The following is a 25,985-nucleotide window of genomic DNA, read 5'->3' on the forward strand; positions in this document are numbered from 1 at the left end:
AGTTTTGTTTTAATAAGAGTCTTGGCCAAGTCTTTAAAGTGTCAGAAAGTAGAGCATGTGCATGTGCACACATAGACGCACACCATTTTTATCAGCGATGTCAATGTTTTGTTTGTTTTTAAACTGTGTTTGGATATTTTTATGCTTTGAAATAATGCTGGCTTTCCTTCAAGCAGCCTTTGAGCTCAGCGAAACCCGGTAACAAGAGTTCGATCTTTTGTGTGTTCCCGCATAGCTACGAAATGTATTCCTTTGACACAACTGGTGATCCAGAGTCCCAAGGAGTTATAAAGGTAAGGGCAATGCAACAGGCAGAAGCCATATGGAGTGAAAAAAAGAGTTCTAACAAATGTTTTTGCGGAACAGATGTAACATCTTGAGGGAAGACGGATTTTTACTCTACAGGCAATTAGCAAGCCAGGTTTCTACAGCTTTTACAAAGTAGTTTTATTTGTTGGCAGGGTCCCATTTGTGTTGGACACATTAAGGGCATGGGTCAAGGGGCACCTTTAAGACCAACAAAATTTTGTTCAAGGTATAAGCTTTTGTGTGCATGCACACTTCTTCAGATACACAAAAGCTTATACCCTGAATAAAACTTTCTTGGTCTTAAAGGTGCCACTGGATCCAAACTCTGTTCTGCTGCTTCACCAACACGGCTACCCTCCTGAATCTACATTAAAGGCATGCTTGCTTATAGGCTACGCAGAAGAAAAAAATCAAGGAAGGTAGATGAATCCCAGGCACGTGAAGACTACTCTGTTGGGAAGTGGCCTTCTAGCTTGTGCAGTGAAATTCACGTTATAGAGCATACCTTGAACAGAACTGTCCTCTTCTTTTGCACACCACTGCAAGCCTGCATTTGGCAGGACTTGTGGCCATTCTCTGCCTGGCAGCATCTGCCCACAAATAGGTTGCAAGTTTAAAGCTATTGCCATGTGCCAAGATTGGCCTGTTTCACTGTTACCCTCTCTCACACCCTCTTGTTCCTTGTTCCCTTGATGTAAGGTAAAGGAGGCGATTGAAAAACAGAACAGAGCTTGTGCTATTACATGTTAGTTTGTTTGCTACACTTTTTTTTTTGTCCGGTGGCACCTTTAAGACCAACAAAGCTTAATTTTGGGCATTAGCTTTCCTGTGCATCTCAAGAAGTGTGCATGCACATGAAAGTTTATACCGAGAATTAAACTCTGTTGGTCTTAAAGGTGCCACTGGACTCAAACTTTGTTCTACTGCTTCAGACCAACACGGCTACCCACATGAATCCGTCTGCTGATATCATTACAGTATCAATAAAAGCCAGGTAGGATATCCAGATGTTGTTCTCACTGACCCACTGTGGGGGACTCCTCTGGAATGCTTTTTGGTAGGGTAGCCCTGGCCTTGATAGCCTTATCTTGTCAGGTCTCGGAAGCTAAGCAGTATCAGCTCAGGTCAGTATTTGGATGGGAGGACACCAAGGAATACCAGGGTCACTGTGCAGAGGCAGGCAACGGCAACCACCTCTGCTCGTCTCTTGCCTTGAAAACCCTACGGGGTTGCCATAAGTCAGTTGTGACTTGATTGTAAAAAAAAAAAAAAGTACCAATCATTCTGACATCTTAACTGTTTGTTTTTTGGCATGAAGTACAATCCCAGACAACAGAAGTATACTGATCACCCCCCAAAAAAAACCTCTTCACCATCCAGCACCGGGGGGAGAAGTAATATGGATGAGACTGGGCAACAGAGACATGGAGAATTCAAGATTTCACCAGGCAGCACATGCATGGATGGCTACACCTATGCATGAACGTTTAAGTCCATTTTAAAGGTTGCTTTTGGTGAAATTAGGAAAGTATTTTCCCATAAGCCTTCATATATTCTGCTCTAAGTAGACGTATTATTTACTGATGTCTTTTATACCCCATCTTTCTCCCCAAAGAGGAGCCAAAGCAATTTACATCTCCTCCTCTCTTCCATTTTATCCTCACAACACCCCTGGTGAAGTAGGTCAGACTGAGCGTGACTTGTTCCAGGTCACCCAGCAAACTTCCACGGCAGAGTGGGGATTTGAACCTGGATCTTCCCATGTCCTATCCCAACACTCTACCCATAATACCATGGCTAGCTCATGCCTATGTGACAACACTAAAGACTCTGAAGCAACGCCCATGGAGAAACCGGCCTGTAAAATCTCTGGTGAAAAAGACACAAGGAGAAGACAATACCGCACGTGGCTGAAAGTTAGGAAGCTGCACTGATATTGACAAGGCAAAAAGGAAAGCAGGCAGCGAAATGAAAGCAGTGCTGTCATAGAGAGGTTAATGAAAGGCTCACACAAGAGATGGGATAAAATAAAGCAAGCTATTATTGAATTCCCTAATCCCTTTTGGAACGTTCCAGGGCTGCCCCATATTTCAACCCCAAAGACCCCTGAGCAAACGTGTTCTAAGCTGTATGCGAACAGAAAGTCTTGGAACAGACATTTCCCGAGCTCTCAGAGGCATTTATTTAATCAAGCCTTCTCCCTCTGAATATCAATTATTTTTCCTTTATGAGGAACATAAAGCTTTGCTCCGATTCCTAGTACGGGCAGAAGCCATTTACTGGGTCCTCGTTATTGACATACCTGGCTGATATACGTGAATGAAGAAGTACACGCTGAAGCCTCTGACGCGAAGCTGGATAAGTGCTTAACAACATTTATAAACCCATGGCAAATCAGGTTTATTATGACAGGCCATTACTGTGTTAGAAAATGCTGGGGGAAAGTTGACAATGTACAAACCACAGCAGCTCACATAAACAGTGGCTCTGCCGCTGTTAGTAGGAAAGGTAAGCAATCTGTTGGGGGGGGGAGGCGTCTGTAGCTCACCTGATAAGAAACGCCTTCCCCACAGTGCAGGCCATGATCAACCCCTGACAGAGCAGCGTCCCATTAGGCTAAGAAAAAGGTTAAAGAAACACACACCTTGGAAGAAAAAGGTACCTTTAAGCAACACCAAGGCTTCCCACTGGACTCTTCCAGGGGACTGCTCAGCACGTGCCATCAAACTCCCAGCCTTTCTGAAGCCCATCCCCTCCACTAACAGAAAATCTCTCTCTTTGAGCAGCTGACATATGGGGCTGTTTGCTTGCCCTTTCTGCTCCCCATAGTGCCAAAGGCCTGGATAACAGTGGGTTAATATGCCAGATTTCCCGTCATCGCAGAGCTCTGAGGTAATCTGTTTACATCTGCTTTAAAATGGCATTCCCGGCAGCGCCGCTTCATACCTATAAAACCATAACAGCAGCTTGACTTTGAATATCCATCTCTGCAAAGATGAAAACACCCCCCCCCGCCGCGCTTTATCTCAATTTTCAAAGCCGTTCTCACCCTCAAGAGCAAGGTGGACCCGACTCCTTCGAATCACAAGTTCACTTAAGCCTTCATCGAGATGCGGCTTTGCCTCTTTGCAACTTCTCGGCTGTGCCGGATACATCACGTATCGTTCGGCGAAAAAGAACAGTGAAGATCAAAACCGCACAGGCTGAGCTGAATTGGCTGATCAAGGAATAAGTTCTCAAACTACTTCAGAGCAGAGAAGTCGGGGGGAGGGGCGGCCTCAAAATTTGTTGGTGGCTTAGAATATACAATTTACCGTGTCATTCATAGCAACCGATTTAATTACAACTATTGTTGTTCAGGAGCAATTAAAGATATTCATTGTCTCACTTTAAATTTGCATTTCCACATGCTCATTAATAACCGTGAACAATGCCATTAAAACACGCACAAAAGCGATTAGAAAGAGATTTAAAACGAGAGAAGTCTCATTTACATACATTCCACTTATTTTTAGCATAGCCAGAGAGTGTTTCGGAAGCCTTGATGCACAGGAAGTTAAAAGGGGGCAAAATGTTTTATGGGATCTGTGGAAGGAGGACTTGGGAGGTCCTTGAGTCTGGTCTGGAGGGCAAACCCCAGCTCAGGAGGCATGGAAGTGCCTGTGCCAACTGGCATCACAGCAGATCCCTCGCCTACAGGCTCAGGACTATCCTTGGAGGGTTTCTGCCTTCATCCCCATGGCATAAAACTTGCTCTAGAGACGCCTTCCCAGGGAGGCAGGAACAGCCTGTGGGCAAGGGCTACCGCTCAGTGACAGAGCATCCCGAGGTGATCCCCAGGCCTAACCCTGGGCATCCTTAAGAGGATCAGTTAGCTAAAGACCTCTATCGGACACCCTGGAGTGTCAGCTGGAGCAGACGATGCTCACATCGACAAGAGCGGCCGTCTGGCTCCATATAAGGAAGCTGCTCGTGTTCGTGTGGCTAAACTCCTTTCGGTTCTCTGTCGCTATGCTGATGGGAACAAGAGCCACAATGTCGATCTTCTGCCTTTGCTTCCACCCCACCCCCCCTTTCTTCCGTACACACAGCACCTTGCTCTGAATGCCCGTGCTGGAAGAAAATGAGGCCCCCTTCTCCTTTTTGCAGCCTTCTGACTATGCTTCTAATACCGGGCTCATCATCCGAGGCACCGTAAGGCGTGATGCCACCCAACGGGATGCCTTACGGTCCCACGGTTTCTTTCTGATATGCTTCAGCTGAGGACTTAGAGTGAGCACTGCCCAGAGAACTCCATCTTAGGGTTTATTAGGAACGGGACTGAGGATAAAACGGCCGATGTTGTAATGCCCCTGTACAGATTGGTGGTGCGGCCTCATTTGGAATACTGTGTGGACAGTTCTGGTCCATGGATCTCAGAAAGGGCACCGCAGAGCTGGAAAAAGTACAGGGGAAGGCAGCCGAGATGATTAGGGGGTCGGAGCACCTTCCCTGTGAGGAAAGGCTGAAGAGACTGGGACTTCTCAGTTTAGGAAAGAGGCGACTAAGGGGGAGACACAACAGAGGTTTCTAAAATTATGTATGGGGGAGAGAAAGTTGACAAAGAGAACTTTTTCCCTCTCCCCCAAAATACTAGAACTTGAGGGCATCCAATGATGCTGATAGGCAGTAGGTTCAGGACGGAGACAAGGAAACACTGCTTTACACAGAGAGCGAATAAAAGGTGGGATTCGCTGGCAGAGAATGTTGTGATGGCCCCAGGATTTTATTTTTTGGATTTGTATCCCGCCCTCCCCGAAGGCTCAGGGCGGCTAACAAAGAGGCACAAGTGCCAAAGTTAAAACAGATTAAAACAATACAGTACAAAACACTAAACAGCTTAAAAGGGGATTTAGATGGATTCATGAAAGAGAAGTCGATCAATGGTTACTAAGCCATAGTGACTGAGGAGAACCTCCATATTGAGAAGCACTAAAGCCTCTGAATCCCAGAGCCAGGAGGCAACATCAGGGGAAGGTCTCGACCTCCATGCCCTGTTACTGGCTATCTAAGAGGAGCTGGCTGGCCACTGGGTGAGGCAGGATGCTGGGCTAGACGGACCCTCACTGGTCTGATCCAGCAGGGCTCTTCTGATGTTATTATGGGTCCCTCTGACACAACTGAACTTTCCCTGCAACCACATGGCAGCTGCGGGCAACTCACCTACCTAACCTACCAGGAGCCCCATTCAGATCAGGTCAGCAGAGCGGGGGGGGGGGGGGGGGGGGCCACCCCTCCTTTCGGAGGGGGGGGGGGGGGGAGAGGGGCTCCAGCCTTCCATGCTCCCCTACAGAGCCACGCGTACGCTAAATACAGATCTTGCACTCTGGTTGTCAGTTGCACTTTGGGACAAGTGTAGCAGGTTTGTATCTAGCCATCCAGTGTTAGAAAAGACGGCAGGCACCAAAGGCCAGAAAAGGGGAGAGCACTGAGCAAACAGCATGTGGGGACAACTGTATGTGGCTGGCTCTCTCCCAGTCTTGAAGAACAAGTAGCCATTCACCCTGGATAGAGACCAGACACAGGGGCTGCCTGCAGAGAAGGCACTGTCTCTCGGTGTTACAGCGCTAGGACTCATGGAAAGCTACAAGAAGACGACAGTGCCGGGGGAGGGAGGCACAAGGGATAGGCAGACGAGGGGATCACAGGTAGGAAACCACCCCCAGAGTTATGTCTGATTTACTCCTGAAGTTTTCTGTAGGAGTCATTTTGCAGCCTCATCTACATATCAGTACGCAACTATTGGATCGGACCCTGCAGATTCCTTCCTGCTAACGGTGGTGCCTTCCCACAGTGCAAGGTGGCTTCCACTTATGCAAGAGGCCTCTTGCACCAGGGGAAAACAGTGTCATTGGCCAAGTGGGTTCACAGGATTCAACCCATTATGTTCTCATACAAACTGCCCCTTCTTCGTTTCAGAAACTGTCACTTCGTGGGCAATGCACTATTGCTCCACACATACACCACCCCTGGCTCAGCCTAGAAGCAGCTTTTGCAACTTGGAAGATTTCTACTGGTAGCTCACATTTTTTTAACCTCAAAAAAGCAACAGCTTCACTTATTCTGTGTTTTTATAACGAGTGAACTATTATTGCCGGATACTTTCCCAGAATTCCTCAAAACAGCCCATACGACCCGCCCTCCCAAAGAGACACCAGATCACACCCCCAAAAGTAGCGCAAATAGCAGTAATAACTTATTTCCACAATAATGAGATTTCAAAAAAAAATAAATCACCCAATGAAGGCTAGAGAATAGTCACACTGTCCCCCATTTCTCGGTGAGCAAATTTGCAGGACTTTCTGCCCAGCGTAGATCCTTTTTGATCTTGCCACAGGGAACAGAGACAAAGCAAAAACGAAGAACAGAGAACCGTATGGAACAAGAGGTTAGGAACAAAAAGTAATATCCTATATTATCTACCATCAATCCCATACTTCAATAGAAGGCAGTTTCTAAGAAATCCTGCCAGTTAACACTAAGCTGCTTTGAGTCAGGAAATAGGTAAACCGAGAGCTGTCCACACAGATCACTATAGAGCCCACTGGGGAGAGAGCAAGGGTATAAATCAAGAAAAATATACCAAAAATCTTGATGGGAATTTCAGTAGGTACAGCTTGTTACACATAGATGAGAAAAGCCAAAGCTCATAAAATTGTCTCCTATGCACATCTATAAAGGGCAAAGACCCTCTGTCTTCATTTGCATCTGGGAATTCTCCCTCCTGTCCCGCAGCCCGAATCAGTAACCGCTGAAGAAAGCGGTATTGACGCCAACTAAGGTCAGCATGTAACCCACTAAAAGACAACCAATATTCAATGAACTTCTTGGAACGACAGTTCTGTGATGAACTCTCAGCACCCAGTGAAAAATGCCTCATCCTAAGCTTTCATAAGGTAAGGGAAGTCAAAACATTTTCATCAGATCTGGTCCGTAATGCAGATGGTCTGAGGCTACATACTTGTTTGATGCCACATGGGAGTGATGCAGATTTAAATAAGGACAGTTCAGAGAGAACTGCAAAGGAATCCAAGTGGGCATCAGGCTTTCAGTCTTTCTAGCCCTCCTTCTTGTAGAAAGACGAGGATAATAACCAAGTGTGGCAGGCAAAACAGAAATGAACTCCCTGGCAGGGCAGGGCAGGCCCTTGGACTCAACAGCAAGACTCCCCTGGGTGGGACAAGGGGCAGAAAGGTGCAGTGAGGATCAGTGCACCCTCTAAGCTGTGGACTCTTGTGAGCAAAAATTCTACTCTGTGATCTACTGGCATTAACCTTTTGAGCGAGCGATTCGGCCACTGCATCAATTAATTTGCTCTGGAGCCATCCTTCCTGAGCCGAGACAAAAATGTGTGAGCTGGAGGCTAAAAAACTGTGAGCTAGCTCACACTAACTCAGCTTAGAGGGGACACTGGTCAGGATAGCCTCAGCAACAAGGCAGCCTGGCCCAGGGAAGTTCAAAGAGTGTGGAGGCAGTGAGCAGGCCTCGGTGGGAGAACAGTGGCTCTCTGGGACCAGATGTTTTGAGGTAGGTCAGGGAATGGAGAAAGGTAGAACTTCGCTCCAGGGCCAGATGTGAAGCTGGGGCTATAAAAGAAAAAGGGAGGAAGGGGGAATGGGAGGAGGCTGGCAGGAGAAGCAGGAGGCAGGTTGCAGTGTCCTGACTCTGCTCCTATGCAATGCAATGGAACCCTGGTGTGGGTGAAATGAACCACACCTTCAGATGCCTGGACTGGTAAATAAAGCAACCTGCAGAATGAAGCAGTGACTGGGCTCGTGGCTTCAAGACATAAGAACGTAAGAGACGCCAATGTTGGATCAGGCCAAAGGCCCATCCAGTCCAACACTCTGTCACACAGTGGCCAAAAATACCAGGTGCCCTCAGGAGGTCCAGCAGTGGGGCCAGGACATTAGAAGCCCTCCCACTGTTGACCCCCCCAAGCACCAAGAAGACAGAGCATCACTTGCCCCAGAGCCCCTATCTATACCTTGTGACCACTGATGGACCTCTGCTCCATATGCTTATCTAATTCCCTTTTGAAGCCGTCTATGCTTGTAGCCGCCACCACTTCCTGTGGCAGTGAATTCCAAGTGTTAATCACTCTTTGGGTGAAGAAGTACTTCCTTTTATCCGTTCTCTCTCCCAGTCTTGAAGAACAAGTAGCCATTCACCGTGGATAGACTCTAGACACAGGGGCTGCACAGGAAGACCTGCCATGGATTCCAGGTACAATGTTCTCCTGCCCTCAGGGGGCACAATGCCAAACCAGGAGATTCCTGGGTTTTTCAAGTCTTTATCTCTGAGTCAGGGAAGATTCCCATGTTTAAGCATCCACAATATTCTCCAGTTTGCTCATTCATTTCTGCCTGTGGGCAGCAGAGTGTAATTCTGAGATCTGCTGATCTATCTCTGAGGCCAGTCTTGCGGAGAAAACAGTATTGGGAGAGGTCCACTACCTTGACTACCATTACAAGACAGGAACGGACAGAGACAAACAGGAAAGAGGATTCTAAAAATAAGCATAACCTTCCACTCCCCCATTATGCTTGCTAATTAATGCAAGACAGAAAAGCAAAGGTGGCCTTACAGATTGTGTTTGAGTAGCGTAACTTGAGGCAGCTCATTAATAATTTCTGTTCCACAGTGGGGAAAGCAGGTCTGATTTGAGGGAATGCAAGGAAAGGAAGGGGGGGAAATCTGTTTTTCAAGACAGATTCCTTTTGTTACAGCCAGCTCAAAGCAAATTAAAAACCTCATTCATAAAAGGCACACTTGCATGGACAGCTATACAAGTTCAGGGCACACAGAAACTTATTAAAGTGAAGCTCTTTTGGTTACACCCCCCCCCCCAAATCTAGGATAAACAAACATGCAAGTGATTTTTAAAATAAATTAACCTGTTCCAAGGGTGTGTTAGCTGCTCAGTCGAAAGATGGGATATAAATAAGGCATATGAATGATTGGCATTTAAATAATATGGAGTTTCTTGTATACTGTATACAAAAGCATCTTACAACCAGTGTTCCCTCTAAGCTGAGTTAGTGTGAGCTAGCTCTCAGTTTTTTAGCCTCCAGCTGACACATTTTTGTCATACTCAGGAAGGGATGGCTCCAGAGCAAACTAATTTATGCAGCAGCCAAATCGCTTGCACACAACTTCAATGCCAGTGGCTCACAAAGCAGAGTTTTAGCTCACAACACTCCACAGCTTAGAGGGAGCATTGCTTACAACGGCAGGCCACCCTGTGAGCTTCCATAGCTGAGCGGGGATTTAAACCTGGCGACACAGATTCTAGTAGGGCACGCGAACAACCCCACCTTGATTCCTGCAAGTAATACTGTAAATGTAGTCAATGTGACTATCCCTGAACTTCTGGGGAGGCAGGGAGGAGTGTTGAGTGATGGTGCATTGTCTAAAGCGGGGGCCCCCAGCATGGTGCAGGTGGGTGTCATGGTGTTTTTAGAGAGCAGGGAGGGCCAAGTGGGACCTCTGCCCAGCAAGGCTTCTGATTGGCCACTGGAGATTTGATTGGTTGTACAGATTTTTAAAAACGCTGCTTTGGCAGCAACTGCCACTGCAGCACAAGCATCTTCACTGTGTGACTGAAGGTAAGCTGCAGCAGTTTGTGGCTGGCTCCGCCGCCCACCACCTTGTATCACAACTCCAAAGGTACCCACAGGCTCAAAAATGTTGGGGACCACCTGGGCTAAAGTGAGCTCATGGCAGAGGTGAGATTCAAACCAGGGCCTTCCTAGTCCATACCTACTGATGCCACATCAGCTCATAAAGGTGTGCTGGAAAATGTTATTCCCCCTCAAAGAGCTCAGACTCTGGATCCAGTGCTGTCCCTTAATGTGAAACACAAGTTTCCAGCACACCGTTTCCAGTAATAACCCCTGTAAGTACTGCATTTCTGCTAAGGTGCTGTTTACTTGTTTCCGATGGCAAAAATTTATGATTGATTTGAGGTTCCAAATCAATGTTATTATTTCCAAAAGGCATTTTGGAAGCCTTGCCATTTCCGACATTAGTGGAGCTGGTGAAAAAGGTAACAGGCCTTGTAACATAGCAGCGTCTGGCTGGGGGGCAAGAGATTCAACAGAACGAGCAGCCACAGGTTATAGAAATGTTTTGATAACACTATGTATGTAATCAGTATTTCATGGAATTGAATAAGAGACAAATGCCTACAGTAAACATATGGTAGCTATTTCGAAAGGTGTCAGCTAAAAATATGATTGTACAATTGTAATAATTTGGGTTCGCTTCTAAGAAAATTGTTCTTTTGGGTTTGTTTTTAAGAAAATTGTTCTATTGATTTAAGGTAGCAAACAAAGAACTTCTTGGTCAAACAGAACACACACTGTGACACGGGTCTTTTAAGCTTATTCTCCTTCTGCCCAGAGTATCTATTTTAAAAGATTTCATTTGTAGTTTTACAACAACAGAAAACGGGACTAAAATTGCTCCACCACTGGGGTATGTCAAATGCTCCACTAGTATTGATCAGCACAAAATTGTTTCAGGTCGGTCCACTAGTCATAAGACAGCTGGTTGGGGTGTCTGCTGGGGGAAAAAAATAATTGTTTAATGAACCGGCTTTAATCAGTGTGATAGTTCTGATGTTTGTGTTCAGCAATAAAAGACAATTACAGAGTTGCTCAATATGAAACAGAAAACTGCTAATTATTTTATAACCCGCAATTTCCAACTTCTTGCTCAATATATGAGAGACATTCAGAATACAGAATCGCTGAGTCGCACGACCTGGACCCACATACCTGAAGGACCATCTCTTTCCATGTGTCCCTGGGCGTTAATGATGGTTACCAGGCACTCATCTGTTGGCTATCCCACCACTTAGGGGGGGCTGTCTGGCATCGACTGAAAACAGGGCCTTTTCTATTGTGGCTCTGTGGAAGGGGCTCCCTGATAGAGGGGCCCCCTCCTTGGAGGTCTTCAGGAGGCATAGCAAGGCCTGCCACTTTGCCAGGGCTTTTGAAGGGATATCATGATCCTAGGCCTGTAGTAGTGCAGCCTATAGGCTCTAGGGGGGGCCTAGAGCAGTGGTGGCGAACCTATGGCACGGGTCCCAGAGGTGGCACTCAGAGCCCTCTCTGTGGGCACACATGCCATCGCCCCAGCCAGGCCCAGACCATAATTAAAGTGTCGAATTCTCTGCCAAATAATTTTAAGTAAATGAAAGCATTTGGGATTGCTTTCCTTACTTTGTTTGGATCATCTTAAGTTAATGTATGGGTTGTTTTTTCTAAAGTAAAACCTCAGTATTCAGATTAAATGGCCATGTTGGCACTTTGCAATAAATAAGTGGGTTTTGGGTCGCAGTTTGGGCACTCGGTCTCTAAAAGGTTCTCCATCACTGGCCTAGAGGCTCTGGGAAAGCCTGTAGTGGAGTGACTACTGGGCCTACATTTCCCAGGCCACCCTCTGGACCCTGTGATTGGTTAACAGGGGATTTGGAGGGGAAATTTACATCAGCAGAGGAGTAGGAGGTAGTGCCTGGGAAGACGGAATAAAAGTCCTGGCACAAAGTGGGAGGGAGGTTCACTCCCAGGGAGCAGGGATGGTGAGGCTGCTGCAGAAGGAGGGATCCCTCATCCAAAAAGGGTGAGTCAGTCTGAGATCAAGCACCTAGAGAAGGCACCAGTATAGTCAGTATAGTCAGACACGCTAGGGTTTCTTATTCTGCTAGTTTACCTACCTTTATTGAGTTCATTATTCTACCAATTATTTGAAAACCAGTTGTTACCAGACCTCTTAAATAGAACTGTTTATTATTCCGCCTGGTTCCTCACTCCTCATTCGGTCACATATAAAGTAAAACCTACTGGGAAGGAGAGGACCGAAGGGGTCGGTTGGGAGCTCTGGCCCCTCCCAAGGAGGCCCGTACCAGAGTGGGGGCAGCCTACAGAGGGCTTCCCTGGTCCCCTGCTTGTGACAAGGGGTTTGAATAGCAGGCATCTTTTAAGGGGAGGAGGGATTTGGGGCTTGCCATTTTATTTCTGGTTTTAGCGAGGGATGTTTTAACTGGGGATATTTAAGTCCAGTTTTCGCAAGAGTGTTCTCTTCGTTTCCAAACACTGGGGCTGAGGTGGCCAACGTGGATTTCTCCCCTCAACCAGAATACGAGATCAGCCCAGAGACCATGGCGAAGTGCAGAAATCCTTCTGAATTTGCTTTATTTGTATGCCACGTACTACCCCACTTTCATCAACCAGCCCAGCTCATTGAGTCCCCAGGCATTAATGATTTCAGAATCAAGGTTCTGAGGTTGCTCCTAGCAACCTTGTGGGCTTAAGAGCCTCTGCCTCAGTCTAAAATACTGGGGGGTACTGATGCAAAAACAAAAAATTATTAAAACAAAGACAGATGATCACATCGGTTTTGAATACACAGCTGCTATAGAAATCAAGTGATGTGCAAACGGCAGAGTGACTGCACCCCTGAGGTCCATGAACACCCTCGTTTCACTCTGCGTGCCTGAGGGTTATTGTGTGCTTACCTTTATCCAGAGATACTAGCATGAATCCCACTTTCATTCTACATTATGCACTAAATGCCTGGCCTTGGATAAAAGCACTTCCAAATGTTGTGTTCAAGTGAAACCTGGAGGGATGATGATGATGTGTGTGTGTGTGTGGGGGGAGAATTTCCCTCTATTTATAGTTCTTTGAAGGAGACTCACATACAATATTCAGTTAACACAGTGATGGCAAAAACCTCCCGGGGTCTCGATAATCTTCTTCAGATTTTTTAAAAAAGTGATAACTATTTGCACAGTGCTGCATGTCTTCTTTAAGGAACTCCTTTTTAATTGCAATGTAAAAATTCTGACTTCTGGATACAACAAGAATTGACTCTGGTTTTATATCATTCCAACAACAGTCTTACGTAGGGGTTAGAGCACGGGTCTTGGATTGGGAGATCTGGGTTCAAATCCCTGTAAACCTTCAGGAAGTGTCTGTCTCCACCTCATGGTCTAAGGTACGTATACCACTACAGACTCATGAACACATGGCAGCTGCCTTGTACTAAATCAGACCATTGGTCCATCAACACCAGTATTGTCTACTCAAACTGAAGTTTGAGTCCAGTGCCACCTTTAAGACCAACAAAGTTTTATTCAAAGTATAAGCTTTCACGTGCATGCACACTTCTTCAGATACGGAGTTCATGCACATGAAAGCTTATACCTCGAACAAAAATCTGTTGGGTCTTAATGGTGCCACTGGACCCAAACTTCATTCTGCTGCTTCAGACCAACATGGCTACCCACCTGAATCTATCTATGCAGACTGGCAGCAGTTCTTCAAGGTCTCAGGCTGAGGTCTTTCATATAACCTACTGCCTGGACCTCTTAACTGGAGATGCTGAGGATTGAACCTGGGACCATCCACATGCCAAGCAGATGCTCTACCACTAAGCCATGTCACCTTGGGAGAAGGCTGGGATGTAAAACTTTGCTGTGACAAAATGATTCAGCTGTAAAAATCACACACATAGAAAACACCCAAGATGTGAAAGGAAAGTTTCACACAGAATACAAAAATATGGGATATTCCCACAAAAGCAATCAAGTGATGGCTAAACTGAGAGTCTCGAGATCCAAGGGACAGCTTATGCCAACCTCACTCACCTAAGTTTCCGCTTTTGGTCCTGAAAAAGAACATGTGCCTGTATTGCTAGAGCTTGACGGATCCATTTCCGCAAGCTCAGGAAAACTGACACTAATGCACTACTAAACTCAGCCCCCCCCACCCCCCCACAACAGTTCTCCTTCAAATCCAGAAAGCAATAAGACAGGCAAGCATGCAATCCCCCCCTTTGCACCAACATTCAACCATTTTAATTGTTTTATCAACTTGTTGTAACCCGCCCTGAGCAGCCCTGCATTGCAGGGGAGGGCGGGACAAAAGTCCAACAAAATAAATAAATATGGCACTAAGGTTTCAAATGGCATTCCCTTTCTCACCTCGAGATTAAAGGCGTTCTCCTCCATCTTCTCCACCTCTGCTTCAGCCAGGGGATTCTTCAGGTTCTGCAAGAACAGGGCAGCCTTCCTCTTCCGTTCTGCCTGAAGCTGCTTCTCCTTGGATTCCTTGGAGGCCTGGGCTAGCTTCTCTCTGGCGGCGGCTGCCAGCCTGTCCTCTAGTTTCTGTTTGGCTGGGAAAACAAAAGAGGGAACCAGGCGGTGAGTTTAGAAAGGGGGAAACAAAGTTTGAGTCCGGTGGCACATTTAAGACCAACCAAATGTTATTCAAGGTATGAACTTTTGAGTGCACGCACGCTTCCTCAGATACACTGAAATGGAAGTAAACAGTCCATACATATCAGCAGAGGGTGAATATACAACAAAATGAAGATGTTTTAACAGCTGCCAAGTTCAAACAGGAATAACAAGCTAACCTTATATGGCCACCATTTGTTTGGATTTAATTGGGAGAGGGAAACACAGTGAAGCAAATAAATATGTCAAAATAGACTGATGTGTAAATGTATCCTTCTTAATTGTGGAATGCTGATTGTAATTAACTGAGACCCTGTTGTTATGCTCCATTCGTCTCCTCTCCTTGAGGTACAAGTGAATGGTTGTGCAGTGTTATGTCTCCTCTGCCACCAGATGAGAGAAATACATTCCAATATTCATTGCATTGCATTACAATTACTATGCCAATCTACTATTAGAAAGGGGGATTAACTTTTCGGCTAAACTAAAGAATCTCCACTTTTTTGGGGGGGGGACACCGCAATGAGGTCGAGAATTGTTGTTGAGAGGGCCTAGTTCTTCAGATACGATGAAAATGTAGCAAACGAGGAAGTTGAAAGCTAAGCTCTCCTTTTCCAAACTGTACTCGCTAGGCAGACGAGTAATCACTTGCTTAAGTAACTCCCCACACCCAAGACAGCCTCGGATTTACATCTGATCAATTCTTTTGGCTGAACAAGTTTGTTATAGACTTGCCATACACTAACAGGCAAGGCAAAGCTGGATGGGCCACCTCCAGAAACGTGAAGGCCAGGAAACCCCTGGAAAATACCATCTCCCCCCCAAGCAACCTTGTTCAGTCTTTCCAATGGAAAAAACTGTGGAACTCTTTATGAAGCAGTTCCTCTTTTGGAATGAATGGAATGCTTTTAAGACAGGGTTTAATTCATTCAAAATGTGTAGCGCGAACATTTGTATGTAAGGCATTCTAAGATAATGCTCCTTCCTATGCATACTGTAGATGCATACAGCCTGTTCAAGGATATCGTTACTGTTCAGATTTGAATAACTTTGGCAACACTACGCTACAACGTGTTTGATCCTATATTATTCAGTGACATCAAAATACATGAATCCTATTGTGACTATGAGGCTGTTTACCTCGGAATAGTTTACTACAAAACATGTTTTATTATAGAGAAGCCTTCCCCCACATGTTCCCCAGAGAGCACTACCGTTAGGGTCGCAAAATCGTTTGGCCCTCCCTGGTCCTAGGGATGCCAGGCTGGTATCGACCAGGACCAGGGCTTTTTCTGTGGCATCTCTGACCTACTGGAACGAGCTTCCGGATGAGACCTCTCACAGTTCCGCAGGGCCACGAAAACGGAGCTCTTTCATCAGGCATTTAGGTAGGAGCTGTGTTACCATCTATGTCCTGTGTTAATCTCCAGCCTATCTCCAGCCTATGCCCACCGATAATGGATGGACCATTAAATAAATAAAATGCACTTTATTGTTGTGATACCGTCATCGTTGTTAACTGTTTTTAATAATTTGTGCATTTTACACTGGCATTTATATTGTTGTTACCTATTGGTTCTTGTAAGCCGCCCTAAGCCTGCCTTGGTGGAGAAGGCGGGGTAAAAATCAAATAAATAAACAAACAAATATGTCAATATTTATTTTTCTTAGCTATGTTAACAAAAATTAAGACATGGGACAAAGTAGTGGAGGGTGCAGCGGTTTACCCTCATGGGGTGCCCTGTGTGTGCAGAAAATGGTAAAAATCAAATAAATAAATAAACAAATATGCCAATATTTATTTTTCTTAGCTATTTTAACAAAAATTAAGACACATGTGACAAAGTAGTGGAGGGTGCAACTTCCCCCTTTTGTTTTATGAGACAAAAAAACCTTTGTGCTCACACAGCCATTTCCCACAGAGCAGTCCAAGCTAAAGAGTACTATGGTCTTGCCGACCTATTCTCAGTTGAAGATACACTTATGCTGGAAGCGCAGAGTCAATAATGTGGAAGACTCTTCAGCAGGGCAGCTGGAATGCGAAGTGCGCCACTTAAAATAATGGAGAAACTCTCCCACAGTACAGTAATTAAATTGATTGGCAGAACAATCAGAATAGGCGAAAGGGAAGCCCTACATCATGGAACACAAAATCCCTCCATGGAATTTAATCCTGTGCAACAGTGCGGTGGTCACTATTTCTGATGGTTTCCCAAGGGGATTAGACAAACTCAAAGGGGATACGTTTACCCACCACCAGTGTCCCCTCTAAGCTGAGTTAGCGTGAGCTAGCTCACAGTTTTTTAGCCTCCGGCTCACACATTTCTGTCTTAGCTCAGGAAGGATGGCTCCGGAGCGAACTAATTTGTGCAGTGGCCAAATCGCTCGCTCAAAGCTTTAATGCCAGGAGCTCACACAGTAGAATTTTTGCTCACAACACTCCACAGCTTAGAGGGAGCATTGCCCACCACTATTAAGATCATGTCAAAATGGAACCTCCGTCGTCAGACGGAGTCGGCCTCTGGATGTCAGTTGCTGGAGGGCAGTAACAGTTGGAAAGCTGCCACTTTTATGTTCTGCTTATGGGCAGCCTGTTCCCTGCAAGGGGGGGGGGGGAAATGCCGGACCTGATCCAACAGGCCTCTTTTGTTTTTCAAGCGGCAGAAGCCCCCAAAAGATCACTGGTAGCTTTCTCGAATATGCTTAAATCCCACCAACCTCAGCAGGATCCCTTTTTGACTCAAGTTGCAAGAAGGATAGCTTGAATGCTTTCTGGTTCAGTGGTTACCATATTTTGAAAAGCAAAAAAGAGGTCATATTTCCCAACTTGACTACTTCAAACAAGTGATCACAGAGACAAATGTCATTTTAAATACCCCTACTTTTTAAGCCGTGATAATTGCTGCTAACTATGAATATTCCTAATCTTCCAACCGAAAAAGAGGACATTTTTAAAAACAGCCAAAAAGAGGATGGATATCAAAAAAGAGACAACACGTCCTCTAAAAAGAAGACATCTGGTAGCCCTCTCAGCTGTGGAGTCCTGTGAGCAAAAATTCTACTTTGTGAGCTACTGGCATTAAAGTTGTGAGTGAGCTGCATAAATTAGTTTGCTCTGGAGCCATCCTTCCTGAGCTAAGGCAAAAATGTGTGAGCCAGAGGCTAAAAAATTGAACTAGCTCACAGTTTTTTAGCCTCCAGCTCACACATTTTTGTCTTAGCTCAGGAAAGATGGCTCCAGAGCAAACTAATTTTATGCAGCAGCCAAACTACCTGCTCACAACTTTAATGCCAGTAGCTCACAAAGTAGAATTTCTGCTCACAGGACTCCACAACTTAGAGGGAACATTGCTGGTAACCCTAGGTTCACATTCCTTACTGATGGGGGTCTTTAAAGTGTTCCATAGGTTGAAGGTACCATTGTGTATGAATGTGAATTGATAAATCTAATTTGGGACACCTTACAGTTGGCCATGGATAGATACTAATATGTACAAATTCCCTAGAAGATAGTCAAAGTTTCCCTCCTTTACTCCCCCAAATAAATAAAAAGGCGACATTTGAACTGGAAAGAAAGGAGATGGTTTCACAAATGCATTATAAGGGAATTAAGAAAATAATCCAATTGTGCCAGCATTATTACTACTCATTTTTACAAGTGAGATGACACTACGTGCAAAAGCTGAGCACAGAAACAGTCAAACATTTTCAAACTTTTGAGCTCACAAGTAAAATATGTTGATTTTAAAATAATTCTTCCCAATTGAATTCCTCAAAAGTATTTCATGCCTTTTGATTTCATAATGCTCACTTGCAATCAGGTATGCATGTTTCAGTTTTCTCATTTCTACTTTGGTTAATGCCTTCGGGGTTTAGAACACATTTGAAATGTAATTAATATGAGCATTTTAAACTAGTAATCTCTGAGCAGTTCAAATTACACAAAGACTTAACTTTAACTGACACAGTAAAAAGCTAACAATTCCTTTCATTGTTGTTTGTCTTTTAAAAATGTAATTTTTTATCACAAAGGTTAACAAATATACTAAAAAATTATGCATCAACTTTCAGAATGAAAGAGCAATTCCCCCTGATGTTCAGCAACTTTTCTTTACCTGCAGACATGGAATAATACATTCAGAGCTAACTATGAGACTCAGGAACCTGACACTCCAACTGATACATCCTGTAGGATATTTTTAAAATAAATAATTCCATTTGGAAACAGCTTCATGACTTTTTATTAGCGGAGAAGCCCGTTTGCAGGAACTGAAACACATCCTCTACAACACCATTATGAATTCATCAAATTAATGTTTTATCTGTTACTGAAATACACACGTGCATGCAGATTAAATATCGCTCAAGATTTTTCGAAACCTGCCGACAAAGGAGAACTACTGTTGCTATCCTGGCGGCAACACTTATTTGAACTCTAGCATACCAATTACCAAGGGTTTGTGGAAGATATCCTTTCTAAGTATCCAGCAAACTTTAAAAAATACTGCTTACTTAAACCTGGGAGCTAGTGCGGTTTAAGATCCATGGCACAGGGACTTGCCTTTTCCTGCCTATGTTACAAAGCATCCTGGTACAGGTGGCACACCGTTCACAATTTAGCCTTAAACACACTACAAACTGTCAGGAAGGAAGAGTTGTGTCAAGTATACAGGCCATAAGCCATTTAATGCTTAGACACTCATCACTGCTGGCATGGAAGAGGAAGCTTCTTTCCTTGCACCCGCAATGGCTGTAGCTTAATTGTACAACAGACAGCAGAAAGAAACGGGAAATTTTCACACAACTGCATACACATCCCACACACGGACTTTTGCTTGCACTGAGATAGTAGACGTCTCTTTTGTGAAGCTTCAAATTGTCAAGAAGCACAAGCCTTATCTGATGGGAGCCGGTACAAGCGATGCCAAGTCACCACAATCTAGGTTTGGGAACAGCAGAACCAAAAGTATCCCTGGGGTACGCTCTAGGGCAGCGTTTCTCAGATTGGCATCTGGGGATCTGTGAGGGTCCACAGCAGGCGAGCCATACTGGCTCCATCTGGCTAATGTGACAATGGAGCGCCCTTAGTTCCTAGGAATGGGGGCAGGGAGTCTCCACATCAAGAGAAAGGGATGCGAAAAACTTCCCTCTTTCTAAAGGTGGAAGGCCACTTACCTTCCAGATCACATAAGAGCACTAGCCAGAACACGGCACTGACTGGTTGCTGAAAACCAGCAGCTCTAACTAATTGAGCAGCAGGACAATACAGTTCTAATGAAGTCATCATAGTTACTTCCAACGCTCCCTCTAAGATGAGGAGTCTTGTGAGCAAAAATTCTGCTTTGTGAGCTACTGGCATTGAAGTTGTGAGCGAGCGAGCGATTTGGCTACTGCATAAGTTAGTTTGCTCTGGAGCCATCCTTCCTGAACTGTAGGCTAAAATCTAAAAGCTAGCTCACACTAACTCAGCTTAGAGAGAACATTGATTACTTCTGGTATAAAAACCGGTTTTCAGCCTATTTTCTGATACGAAGAATTCTGGCACACATGCCACTCTGCATCCACACACACGGACACAACAGTGGTTTTCAATTTAATACCGAAAGCTGAGGTTTTGTGTACTGTCGATCTTTTCTATGTGCAGCTCTGAAAGATTCTACGGGCACTTTCCCCACCTCCCTTTCGGTGATCTTCGTTTAGAAGTTATGAACTAATACGGAAGCTGACTGCTGTCTCCAGCATGCGATTCCTTCCAATTAAGGGTGACAGAGTAGAATTTGGGGTCCCGGTCTTTTGGAGAGCCAGTGCGGTGTAGTGGTGAAGACTGTTGGATTAGTATCTGGCAAATCCATGTTCAAATTGCCACTTGTGCCATGGAAGCTCGCTGGGCAAGTCTGGGCCGATCACGCTCTCTCAGCCTAACCTACTTCACAGGGTTGTTGTGAGGATAAAATGGACGAGAGGAGAATGATGTAAGCTGCCTTGGGTCTCCATTGGGGAGAAAGGCGGGGTACAAATGAATTAAAATAAATAATAAAGCATGAGAGGACTGGCCCTGAAGTTTATATGCATCCAATAATACTGCTCGTAAAGTGCTATGATTCTTACTGTTGTTAATATGGCAGAAGTGTCCTTGGGATGTATGTGGTTTGTACCGTGCACTTTAAAAATAGACTTTTCACCATATTTTGGGTGCTAGCAAGGAACGAAGGGGGAACCTTGGAGTTCTATGGAAATTTTTAAATTAAAAATGGGGTCCTGAGGTTTGATAACTGCTTCTCTAGGGATAGTCGCTGTCTATAAGGAGTGATCCTACCCCTGCAGAGTATGATTTTCTTCAGTCCTGCTGGGATTTGGCCTCGTTCAGAACACCACCTCCAGTTCTCATCACAGAGACCGAGTGAGCGGAATAAGGTTCAGATTAACATTTTTTTCGACACAAAACTGGGACACACCCTTATTTTTAATAAGCTGGCACCATTTACAACTGTCACATACTCTGCATCTCAAACCACGTCCTTCCCTCACAATTTGTTCTTTCTGGTTGATGATGAAAGCGGGCAGCCTGCTACAATCAGCTAATATGAGTTTGGGCATCCACGGCTTCACTGTTTTTGCTAGTCTAGAAGACAGCACACCTCTGCCTCCCAGATAGGCCTCCCCAAGTTTGGATCACACTGGCATTGTGCGTGTGTTTAACTGCGGTCAGTTCGCTTCTGACTTATGGTGACCCTATGAATTAACGTCCTCCAAAACGTCCTCTCGTTAACAGCCTTGCCCTTGTCTCGCAAACCGAGGGCCCTCGTGGCTTCCTTGACTGAGTCAATCCATCTCGTGTTGGGTCTCCCTCTTTTCCTGCTGCCTTCGACTTTTCCTAGCTTGATTGTCTTTTCCAGTGACTCTTGTCTTGACTTTGCGGGAATCTGAAGTCAGCATCTTTCACCGACAGCTATATTAAGGTAGGTGCCCCTAAGACAGGCTGCCGAAGCGGGGGCGGTGGTGGTGATGAATTTTCCTAGAGCCTGATGCTCTCGAAGGGAAGCGGCAATTATATTTCCATTTGTTAATTATAAAAAGACCACAACACGCATGTATCTGACTGTGGAATGGGAGCTTCCAGGGCAATTTTCAGAGCGCTTCGTTGGCAGAAGCATTAACCACAACACTAGGACCACAGCCAGACAACTGCTTCGATGATCACCATCTTTGCAATTCAGCGCTCCGTAACAGAAATTCAAATGAGAGGGGCCTTTGCAGCCCAATTCAGCCCTGAACTTAATGGTGCACGCTTGGGACTGATTCTTGGGGTGCTCATGAATGCAGCATGAAAGGGAGGTAAGCTCTCATTCAAGACTGCCCCCTTGATAGCCAGCGGGACCCCACCCCCCCGAAAATCAGCACCCCAATGTTCAGGACAAATTTATGCACTGTGGGTAATTTGTTTCATGATCAGCCAGTTTTTTTTTTAATGCTACATTTCCATTTTCATATGTTCATAAGCATCTGGTTAAGCGATACAGTGTGCTTTAATGATACTTATGAACGTACGAAACTGCCTCATATCAGATTATTGGGTCTATCTAGCTCAGAAACGGCTATTCCAACTGGAAGTTGTTCTCAAGGGTACCAGGCAGAAACAAACAGATTCTCCGAGAGATCCTTTAAGCAGAGATGTCAGGGATTGAATCAGAAGAAGAGCTGGTTTTTATACCCCGCTTTTCTCTACCCTAAGGAGTTTCAAAGCTGCTTACAATCGCCTTCCTCTCCCCACAACAGGCACCTTGTGAGGTAGGTGGGGCTGAGAGAGCTCTGAGCCAACTGTGGCTGGCCCAAGGTCACCCAGCAGGCTGCCTGTGGAGGAGTGGGGAATCAAACCCGGTTCTCCAGATTAGAGTCTGCTGTTCTTAACCACTACACCACACTGGATCTTCTACAAGTAAAGCATGTGCTGTACCAAGGAGCCATGCACCTAAATAAAGCCAGCTTTCGAAATATTAGGCTGGTAAGCTTTCTGTAGAACTGGACATGATCCAGGTACGTTATCTTTCCAGAAGTATATTTTTTACCTTGCTTGGCTTCCAGCTCCTCCTGTGTAAGCTGAGGCTTCTTCTCTTCGGCAGCGTTACTGGACATGGCAAACACTGTGCTGCTGTTGGATGTGCCGTGCGCATTCTCATGGCCTTCCTTGCCTTCTTCCCCCTCCTCATCACTGTCATCATCAAGTTTCACTCGATTTTTCTCCAAGGGAAGCATGTCATTTTCTTTGGCTCTGATTGCAAAGCTTATTGGTGCAAATGATGCTATTAAAAAGACAGGGAGTAAGTCATGATACTGTTAACGGTAGAATTTTTACTGATTACTGCGTGGCTAAAGAATTGGGTAATGGGGAGAGGCTGGTAGAATCAGGAATTATCACTGATCTCCTATTGTTTCTTAAAATGATGGTCTTAAAACTGAGAAATTAATAAGGAGGAGGGAAAAGAGATAAATGGAGAAACCTGGGAAAGGTTTCCTTCACCCATTTCTGTAAAATAAGAATTGATTCTTCGCAACCCCCCCAGCATCCCTCCTCTTCTCTTCAGCACCTGCTGAAGACTGAATGCTCTACTAACAGCACCCATTCTTTTAAAAGGGAGACAACTTCTTAAGTAAACTGGTATTTTTGTTAAGGAACAAACAACATAAATCGACACTAAGACAACTCTCTCCAATAAGTTTTAACGGTTACTTAAAAAGAATGGAAGACAAATTATCCCCTCCTCTCCCGAAGGTACATCCCAGCATGCCCTGCAAATTCTGTGCTGCTCTGGATCTCAGATTCATTGCCCATCAACCACTACTAGCCCTGGGGAGTAAAAAGAACCTCCACATTCAGAGGTAGTAAGCCTCTGGAACCCAGTGCTAGGATGCAACGTCAGAGGAAGGCCTTCACCTCTGTGCCCTGTTGGTTGGCCCTCCAGGGCAACTCGTTGATGGCTAGTATACTGAGCTAGATGGACCACTGGTTTGATCCAGCTTATGAAGATCTGAAGCTAATAACTGCTAGAGACTTGGAAGAGTCATAAAGGTGGCCAGAGGATGGGCGTCCTATGGAAGCTTGCACACCATCACATGGCCTGCTAAGGGAATCCTCTGGCCCCTGCTGCTTGCCATCCTCATCCACCCTCTCCTTCTGGCTTGGAGGGAATGCTTGGGTAAGTGCATGGACCAGTGACGAGGAGGAGGAGCAGTAGCCACCACATGATGGGCTTGCTGGCTCTCTCCTGCTACAGATGGGAGGAAGCTATTAGGTACGGAAAAGGCAATCAAAACAGTAAAGGAGCACCGGTCTGCGCAGGAGCAGAGTGCGGCACTTCCTGGCAAAGGTGGAGGTGAGAAGAGCCCACTGAAGCCCTCCCCCCACACAGAGCCTACTCTGCAAAGTTAGGGCTGGGATTCGCAAAAGGCAGATATATATAATTTTCATCAGAATCCCAAATGGGAATCAATATATGCTTTTAACAGCCCTACAACTCATGCTAATTTAAGAAGCAGAGAGGCAGCGCCACAAAAATGCAAAGTGAAAGGCGCCGTTTGTGTTTAGGTATACGTAGCTCAAAACACAAAAAGACCTGATGCAACTACGGCAAAAGTTCAGATTGTATGATTTAAAAGGTAATCAGAAAAGGTTATCTGTCAATTGCTGGCACTGCATGCTTGGCTTCAGCTCTTGCCTCTATTGTGAACCGTCACAGTTTTGATTCTCTGTTGCTGTCTTGCCCGTGACTTCTCCTTTTGTTTTGGTTCTATTGTAAACAGCCACCTCAGTGAAACACCTGCCTCTCTGACTCCTGTTCTGGCTACGGATGAGTTAAGAATTAAGCTCATTTTTGCCAGACAACATCACTTGCTTGCTTTACAGATGTAAGTAAGTGTGGCTTTAAGCCTTGGCCATATGTACCATGCCTGCCTCCAGGTTCGGGAGAAAGAATTATGAACTGATAAAAGGTGTTTAGAATGGAAACTTTACAGAAATGGTAAGCAACGAGGACATTGCTAACACTTTCATCTATCATTTCTATAGCACTTCTAAAGTGCAACTACTGTTAAAATCTTTGCTTTGTTCATCCTTGCAATAACTCTCATGCAAACGGAGGGAGCCCAGTCAGAAGCTGAGGCAGAGAATGGTAGATTTGGAAGCCAAAAAAGCACATGGTATAATTTCTACTGCTGAAGTGTAAACTGGTGTGGTCCTGGAGACAGTCTTGATGGGAGGAAAGCTGAGAGCTACAAGCAAGCAGCCCTTTGAAGAAAGAAGACGGTACAAGCAGGAGAGGTTTTTATGGGGGATTATGGTTCAAAGAGAGTGCTGTGCCAGGGTTCCTTTGAAGTGACAGTGAAGGATTTTAAATTTCAGGTAGGGTAATGCCATTCACATAACACGTCAGTGGCTCGACTCAGGGCCAAAGTATTCAATATGTTTGTAATGAGCCGGGTTTGGGCTGTCTGGATCCAACTTACTTCAGGGAGCATCTTTTTGAGATCCATGGGATCCCGATTTGGCTCGGGACCGCAGCAGGGGGGAGGGAAAAGGGGCTCCTGCCCCCCCTTTCATTTTCCCAAACTGAAAAGGCCCCAGTGGGGAGTTATCGGAATAACTTTGGAGCGGCATATTTTCAGAATACGCCACATCAAGCTGCAAATCTATGCCAATAACTCCCCACTGTGTAAGGTGGGCTCTCTCACCAAACTCATGGTTGCCCTAACCACACTTTAGAACCTAAATTTATTTTTATTTTATTTATTTGCAGTATTTTTATCCCGCCCTCCCCACAAGCAGGCTCAGGGTGGCTTACATTACTTGGCACAATGTACCAAGTGCATATAACACAATTAAAACCATTTAAAATAATCAAACCGATTTACAATTAAAGTGCTCACAGTGTCATTAATTCAAGATGGCGTACCATACAGTGTGGCATCCAAGTACCCAGCTTAGCGGTCTCCCAGCATATCAAGCTAATATGGCTCACTTTCAACTACGGCCAGCCCAACGCCACCGATATTAATAGTGGACATTGATGGTAGTGGTGGAGGGTTCCTAATTGAAGGCCTGGTGGAAGAGCTCCGTCTTGCAGGCCCTGTGGAATCTTGGCTCTAGCTTCCAAATCACGAGGTAGAGCTATTTATTCACTTTTATTTTCCATTTTTTTCCAGCATTTATGGTGCAGAGTAGCTGGAAGTGCAACGATGGCTATACCAATGGTTTGCCAATTAAAACATCACAATGAAACGCGGTTTGCATAAACTATGGCTTGCCCATCCAGATTGCAAGCTACAACCACTGATAAGCTTCCTTAACCACAGTTTGGAGCGATTTCTGCACTGAGCCAGGGGCTCTGCTGGAACC

The 25,985-nt window shown here is 45.2% G+C and overlaps 1 protein-coding gene across 1 annotated transcript in view; it reads right to left on the minus strand.

Moving 5' to 3' along the window:
• SFSWAP (splicing factor, suppressor of white-apricot family) overlaps positions 1 to 25,985 on the minus strand; it is a gene marked incomplete at its 3' end in the record, with an annotated part of 112,336 nt that overhangs the window by 14,657 nt on the left and 71,694 nt on the right. The window contains exons 12-13 of the mRNA XM_015421496.1: positions 22,663 to 22,896; positions 14,342 to 14,532 (exon numbers count right to left, since the gene is read on the minus strand). Coding sequence (XP_015276982.1) covers positions 14,342 to 14,532; positions 22,663 to 22,896 — 425 coding nt within the window. The remainder of the gene's footprint in view (positions 1 to 14,341; positions 14,533 to 22,662; positions 22,897 to 25,985) is intronic.

Source organism: Gekko japonicus, unplaced genomic scaffold, assembly GCF_001447785.1.
Source record: "Gekko japonicus isolate JY-2015 unplaced genomic scaffold, Gekko_japonicus_V1.1 scaffold1065, whole genome shotgun sequence".
In the NCBI taxonomy this organism is placed as follows: Eukaryota; Metazoa; Chordata; class Lepidosauria; order Squamata; family Gekkonidae; genus Gekko; species Gekko japonicus.